Raw genomic sequence first — 8,118 nt, 5'->3', positions numbered from 1 at the left:
CTTCTGTTTAGAGAATCCAAACAGTGAGGAAAACTGTAAAAGAAAATTTTAGCTACCATAGGTTGGGCCCAGATTTATTCCCCTGCGATATCTTGGGAAAACTAGATATAATTTTCTTTATATTATGCCCCATTTCCTTTCCACAAAAATGAACTCTTTCACCACCCCCCCCCCAAGTGCTCCTTTTTACAGGGAACTAATGCAGGAATACTGGGGGTGTTTTTATTTTCCTTTCCTTCACTTCTACTATACCAACCACAATAGCAGCAAAGGGTTGACCATAGATTTGCATAATTGCATAGTTGATTAGAAAGACGGGGATTTCCTTGGCCTCTGAAAAAGGAGCTCTGCATCTTTAAGGCTCCGCGGGGCTCTCTGCTCTGCGCGCAGACAGAGCAGGCTCTGCGGCAGCGACTCGTCCTATCGATAAGGTTCAGTTAGCCAAGGTGGAGGATGGGAAAAGAATGGAACTGTCCCAGCTACTCAATGAGATCAGGGCAAACTATGAAAAGCTCCTCACCAGAAATCAGATAGAGACGGTGCTCTCAACAAGGATCCAGGTAATGATTTCATACAGACAGGCACCTTCCAGAATAAGGAGACAATCCATGTCTACCCAATTCCTGTCCCGGCCTCTCTGAGGTACAGTATTTCCTTTTCAATGCAGCATATATTGGGGAAGGAATTTAGCTTCTAGGGCAATGTGACTAGGACTCCGGGGGAAATACTGTGATTATATTGTTAAATTACCAATAAATAAATGTTGATTGATGCATTTGATTTTTATGTAAATTATGAGGTTCCTATCATGAATAAAACATGAGGTCAACTTACAATAAAACAGTGCACTCTAACCTCTTTTAGACATTCTTCAGGAAGGAAGCATTTCAAATATACCCTTCAAAGATATTATGGAGTTATTTATGGAGATCATTTAAATAACATCTTTAAAATGAAAAGCTTTATAGTAAGATTTATGATCATGCACACTTTCTAAAAATAAAACTAAGCAAAAGATTTCTAAAAGGTTTCTATCATCTTTTTAATGAGTTCAGTTTTATGTCGGATTGTTATAAATAGAAATCATCTGAGTGTGTGAACATGGTATTCAGAAACAATGATATAAATTATGACAATCAAAATCCCCCAAATTGGTAATGATTCTCCATTTAGATTATAGATTTTTGCTTTTGTACTATAAGATGAGAAATGTTTATTTCTGATTCAAATCTTGCAGTATTTAAGTATTAAAAGAAGAGAAAGAGAGCCAACTTAGATAAGAACTAAATCTTAATTTCTTATCAATTAAAAGTGACAGTCACTTCCAGCAACTAATTAAGATCTCAAATCTTTAAACAAATTTAAAAACAAATATTTTAGAAACAAAAATTCAGAAATTTAGGGTTTTTTTAAAATTTTATCTATCATATCTGGGTTCAAGTTCTATTCCAAGCACCAAATACATCAAAAAGTTTATTTAAAGACATCACCAAAAAAGAAAAAATACTGCTAAGAAACCACAGACCTTTATTCCATTAGCAACTCATTTTTAGTAACATTATAAATTTCACCACTGGGTAATATTTTCAGCCTTCATAAAAATTGATCAGTATCCTAGATTAAGCAAAGTCACTGGGACATTCAAGTGTTGGAATAGTTCATTCACCTTTTACAAAGATAAGGAAATAATTAATAGATGACAATTTCTGAAAGTTATAAACTAAATACTTTATTCTGCAACAGCAGAAATACAAGTTTAGTTTACAAGTCCCAATATTGAAATGAGTAAATTCAAATGAAAAGGCAAGACTGCAGTTGTGTTTAAAGTGTTTTTTAACATATAACTAGAGGATTTTTTTCCCAACTATTTTGGAAAGTCAGCTGAAATAAATTCAAGAAAGTCTGGTTATTTAATTATTACAAAATAAAGAAACATAAGCTGTTTTAGTTACAAGTTGCTATATAACAAACCACCCCAAAACTTAGTGGATTAAAATAACCATTGTATTCTCTCTCATGATTCTGCCGGTTGATGGGGCTCAATGGGAGAGATTCTTGTGCTGCTTATGATGTTAGTTGGGACTGTAATCATTTGGGGGCATGACTGTGCTGGGACATCCAAGGTGGCTCACCCATATGTCTGGCACCTTGGCGGGGGATTGCTGCAAGGGTGGCTCAGCTGGGACAGCTGGGCCTCCTTCTCTCTCATTCCATACAGCCCCAGGTTCTTCTCCATCTGGCCTGTCTACATGATCTCATCAACAGGATATCCAAACTTCTTACATGTTGGCCCAGGGCTCCCAAAAGCATAGAAGTAGAAGCTGTCAGAGCTTAAGGCTGAGGAACTTAGAACTGGAACCGCCTCACTTCTACCACATTCTGCTGGTTAAAGCAAGACACTGGTCAGCACAGATCCAGTGTAGAAGGGGACCAGACTAGAACTTGCATTTGGGGAGATGTGGTTCATTGGAGGCGATCTTGGGAATCCACCACACAAGCTTAGCTGCCAGTTCCATACCTGAAACTCACAAGACCAGTAGATACAAGCATTTTTATGTTTTCATGTTTCCACAATTCTTTACCTACTCTATTGTAGTTGCTCTGGTATGTGTTGCTTGCTGCATGAATTTGCCAAGTTAACTCTAAGAACAAATGATCAACAACCCAAAAGTAACATAAAAGTTTTGTTCCCTAATATCTTCCCCTAAACTTCATTCATAGACTTATATTTACTCTGATGTTTCCTTTTTAAAGAAAATCTATTGTGCAAATTAAGTTTTTTATTTTTAAAATTGTATTTTTATGAGAACAATAAAAAGTTATGATTTTTGTTTCAAAATACTAAATCAGTTCTATATATTGTTCCTACTGTTCTTGGGGCCAAATGTTGAAAGTTCTGTCAACAGATACTTTCTTTTAATTCCAACATAAGCATAAAAACATTTAAAGGTAAATATAAGACATTCCATTTGTTTTTCAATATGAGGACATTTAGCCACAATCTTTAAAGATGTCATTTTCGTTACCCCAGATACCCAAAATTAACATGCCTTCCAAAAACATCAGTCTGAAAAAGGTAAATCAACTCTGGATTTTCTTAATACAGAAGTCTGTTTTAGAGCCTTAATGCCTATGACAACCAAGTTCTCCACATTACTAGTAATATACTTTCTAGTAGTATTTACTCCTGCTTTACACACCTAGAATCAATCAGTTTTGGTTGCATAGCTATTTATCTGTTTTTAGAAAGCAGCCTACAAGAAAATGTAAGGGAAAATAGCAACTAATTTTCAATCTTCTTCCTTAAATAATGGAAAGTTCCATAATGGACATAATCCATAATAATGGAAATAATCCATAAATAATGGAAAGTTAAGAATCAGAGGTCACAAATTGAGGTCCCACAAACTGTTTCTTTTCATTAAAATAGATGTACTTTTCCATATTTCATAGCTTATCATAGTTGGAGGGGACTTTGGGAATAATTTTATATCAGAGAAAACTGAGGCTGAGAATGCAATTGACTTGCTCACATATTTAATTAATTAGTAACTAGGGGCCGGGCGCGGTGGCTCATGCCTGTAATCCTAGCACTCTGGGAGGCCGAGGCGGGCGGATTGCTTGAGCCCAGAAGTTTGAAACCAGCCTGAGCAAGAGTGAGACCCCCGTCTCTACTATAAATAGAAAGAAATTAATTGGCCAACTAATTTATATATATATATACATATATATATATGTGTATATATATATATATATATATATATATAAATTAGCCGGGCATGGTGGCACATGCCTGTTGTCCCAGCTACTCAGGAGGCTGAGGCAGGAGGATTGCTTGAGCCCAGGAGTTTGAGGTTGCTGTGAGCTAGGCTGACCCCACGGCACTCACTCTAGCCTGGGCAACAAAGCGAGACTCTGTCTCAAAAAAAAAAAAAAAAAAGTAAGTAGGTACTTGGACACATTTGTAATCTAACAATTTAAAGAAAACAACAATCTGATTCCTATACAATTTTTCTATAAATGCTTTTAAACATCTCATTTTCAAGAATGCTCTTTGTTTTTGTTTGTTATGGTTGTTGTTGGCTTTCTTGTAGCTAGAAGAAGATATAAGCAAAAAAATGGACAAAGATGAGGAGGCTTTAAAGGCAGCTCAAGCAGAACTCAAGGAAGCGCGTCGCCAGTGGCACCACCTGCAAGTGGAAATTGAATCTCTCCATGCTGTGGTAAGAATGATCTCAGAAGTAACTGCCCCATTGAGTCCCAAGATGTTACTTGATTACGAGAGGGAAGGGAATATTGTCCATTACTTTACAGCGAGAAACCAAAAATCAAGGTCACTGAATTCTATCTTTGATCCTAGTTCAAATTACCCACCCACCTTCCTCGACCAGGGCAGTGGCTGTTATCAACTCAGTCAAAGTTTAGTTCACACCTGTAAAAATGAACTAATACTTGCTTGTCATCCTGGGGTTCTCTAAATGTTGAAATGGGAAGATAGAGTATTTCTTATTATCCAAAGTCTTACAGTGGGAATTCTTTTATCCATGTTACTGAGACTTCTAATAGAAAAATATTAAAGCCCTTTCCTAAAATATCTTTTATAAGCAGTCTGATCTGTCTTTGATATTCAATATACTATGTTTTTATTATTTTAATAATCAAATAACTCAGTGATAATAAATTAAACACACTGCAGAGGACTGAAGGGGGGCATAGGAATTATTGCAGGATTTCTATGAAATATAGTAAGCTCTCTCTAGTTATGTATATAAAATATAAATTTTTTAAAAATGGGGTCACATACAAAGCTGTAAGGAAACACTTCTTGCATAAGTGAGATACAATTATTGCAACCTTTTTAAAGAAAGGATAGAACACGATGAGGACATTGCAGATCAGGTTTCAGAAACACATTTGTGTTATTGATTGACTGATGAAGATCTACATAAAACAGGAAAGGGGCCTTGAAAACTCCCTACATGCCAGTGAGCAGCATTACCAGATGCAGCTGCAAGACCTAGAGGCAGTGATCGAAGGACTAGAAAAAGAGCTACAGGAAGTAAGGCGTGGCATCGAAAAACAGCTTCAAGAGCATGAGATGCTTCTCAACACGAAGATGAGGCTAGAACAAGAAATAGCCACTTATCGCCGCCTCCTAGAAAAGGAAGAAATCAGGTACCTAATTCCATATAGTTAATGACAAGGGGCCAGAAATACAAAACAGCTTATGTCATTGTTGATGTAGTCAGACAAATTAAATCTAAAGAAACCATATCACCATGGTGTACTCACTAAACTCATACAATAAAAAAGAATTAGTGTGCACTGCAAAGAACATGTGGAAGAACTTCCCAACTTTCTAAAATTAGGAACCAAATAGCCAAAGTCAGCTAGAGCAAAATGTAAATAATTCTGGGTCACTACAAAATGGCCTTTCTTAACTTTCTCCCTTTCCTTGCCATTCATCTCTTTTAGGATTAGCTTGGAAAATGCACATATTACCACCACAATCACCCGTGCAAGGGCCCACCCCACACATCAAACACCAAAATAATAATAATAATGTGATTACATTGCAATATGGAAAGCAGTATCATTCTGGGTCATCATTACAAGACTTTCAGATGTCCTGATAAGAAAAGGTATAGAAAGAGCAATTCTTACTAATTCATACATCATAATCTACAATCATTTATAAGGTCATATAGTTCTGAGCATGACAAAACTTCCAATTCTCCATGTTCCCATAAGAAGAAACTTTTATGCTTGCTTATTTCAGAATTCTGAATCCTCTACAAAACTAAATGAAACAACTTTAGCCTATAATAAATCTTGATGTTTGCTAAATCTTTGAATAACATAAATTTAATTAAAAATATACCACTTACTAGCTCAGTGACCTTGGGCAATTTACTTAGCATCTTTGTGCCTCAATTTTCTCATCCATACAATGGGAATAATAATACTACCTACTTCGTAAGATTGCTGTAAGCATTAAATGAGTTAATGTTTGTAAAGTGCTTAAAACAATACCTGGCTCATTATAAGTGCTATGTAAATATATATGTGTGTATATATGTACATATATATAAAACATATATGTATACATGTATATATAACACATATATGAATATATGTAACTATACGTAGTTAAATAAAATAAATGGTTGTGAATTTTAATTCCTAATCATTCAAGATGTTGATAAAACGGTCTTTAATATTCCTATAATACAACTTTTTGAATTTTTATTATGCTATATTTAAAATATACAAGAAAATTTCAAGAAAAATATAATGACCACCCATATACCCACTTCCCCCAGTTTAAGAGGTAAAATGTTTCCAAAAAAACTAAAAAAGAGTAAAATGTTTCCAATATTGTTGAAGTTCGCTCCCCCACCCACCCACACACACACATCTAAACCACATTTCCCAATCTTATTCTTCCCACTCACCTAACCTGGCTTGTGAATTTGATACTTATTAGTCTCATACATTCCTTTAGAGTAGTATGTATCCCTAAATAAAGTATGGAATTGTTTTGTGTATTGTTTTAACCTTTATAAAATTAGCTGTAACTTACTTTCTTTTTTCATGCAATGTTATGCTTAGGAGAGCCATCCATAAAGATACAGTGTAGCTTTAGTTCATTCTTTTCACTGCTAAATAGTATTTCCATTGTATAAATACAGTTTATCCATTCTCCTGTGTGTTTCAATGATTTGCTAATACAGTGTTGCTGTTGTAATATAATTCTTTTCAATTTCAGATATTACGGTTGTATCCAAGGTGGGAAAAAAGACCAAAAACCTACCACAAGTAGAGTTGGTTTTGTTTTACCATCAGGTGAGTTTCAGATATAAAAAAAACTAACTTGAAAAGTGAAGTGCCATTTACAGGGATTACTGTACAAGGAAATTAAATACTCTAAAGTAGCAAAATACAAGCAATAGTTGAATGAAAGTTTGACATATAATTTGAACAGTACGACATTGTAATTTAATATATCATAAATAACATTTTCACAGCCATCATAAATGAAATATCTTTTTCGACGAAAGTCCCACAGAAGTGTGAGAATGAAAAAGTGGAAACAGTGACCAAGCAGGCAATATTAAATGGAAATATCGTGAAGGAGAGCACTGAAGCTCATGGCACTATTCAGTAAGTAAAGGAACTCTGGCTAAGAAATAATAATAAACATACGTAAAGAAATTAACTTCAATTGAGTAATCCCAGTAATCAATCTCCTTTGAATGTTTCCAAACATAGTTTTAATATATTGTGACTTTTTAATCTGACATAAAAATATATATAAACACAGATGGAAGAGTACTCAATCCGTAATTCACCATTTCTTCTAAAAATACACTAAAAAGATGAGAATTCCTACAGAGACATTCCATAGAATTCCTTAGGAATTATATTCATGTGATTTTTAAAGCATATACATTATAAATTCTGCACACTATAAATTATACAAATGTCTTAATTTTTTCATAGATATAGAATACATATGACATATTTCTAATATGCTCATACTTATTCCTATAAAAATATTTATTTCATCATTGCAGGACAGAGAAAGTGGATGAAGTTATTAAAGAATGGGAAGGTTCCTTCTTTAAAGATAACCCTCGATTAAGGAAAAAATCTGTTTCTCTTCGATTTGATCTTCATTTAGCAGCCACCGATGAAGGGTGTTTACAGACTAAGCAGGATAATCTACCAGATATAGAAGTCAGGTTAATCATGAGAAGATCATGCAGTATCCCCTCTATCAAACCTCCATCAGCAGCTAATTAATCCAAAGATAGTGTCTGACCTGATTTGAAATAACAGTAGGATGGGCCAAGGTGGGCCGTGCTGACCCTTTCTGTCCTAAATGTAAGTTACTCAGTACCTATGGAAAATGTTATAATCAGTGTGTGGTTTTCTTCAGAGGAGGGAAAAAAAAAAAAAAGAAAGTTTCTCTGAATCGAATTATGGATGTATATTTTTTTGGAGAGGGGGGAAGCTTAAAAATAAAATGAGAAATTCAGTACAGTTTCTATTTTATTTGTTCTCCAGATACTCTTCTTTTTCCCTTGAAATTTTATCAGGGACTATGTATCATTA

General features: G+C 34.6%; 1 protein-coding gene across 2 annotated transcripts; it reads left to right on the top strand.

The window, feature by feature from the left end:
• The first annotated feature begins 376 nt into the window (after positions 1 to 376).
• Positions 377 to 8,118, top strand: KRT222 (keratin 222). Of its 2 annotated transcripts, none has more exons than XM_012765827.3 (6): positions 377 to 560; positions 4,095 to 4,223; positions 4,955 to 5,175; positions 6,770 to 6,846; positions 7,029 to 7,164; positions 7,578 to 8,118. In XM_012765827.3, the coding sequence occupies exons 1-6, from the start codon at positions 465 to 467 to the stop codon at positions 7,804 to 7,806; spliced, it is 888 nt and encodes a 295-aa protein (XP_012621281.1). In that variant the 5' UTR covers positions 377 to 464; the 3' UTR covers positions 7,807 to 8,118. The 2 variants fall into 2 exon arrangements, with proteins under 2 accessions (XP_012621281.1, XP_012621282.1); XM_012765828.3 differs by having other exon boundaries at positions 469 to 642.

Source organism: Microcebus murinus, chromosome 18 (assembly GCF_040939455.1).
Source record: "Microcebus murinus isolate Inina chromosome 18, M.murinus_Inina_mat1.0, whole genome shotgun sequence".
NCBI classification, from domain to species: Eukaryota; Metazoa; Chordata; class Mammalia; order Primates; family Cheirogaleidae; genus Microcebus; species Microcebus murinus.
The sequence above is the reverse complement of the archived record's forward strand: the minus strand, read 5'-3'. Positions and strand labels throughout refer to the sequence as shown.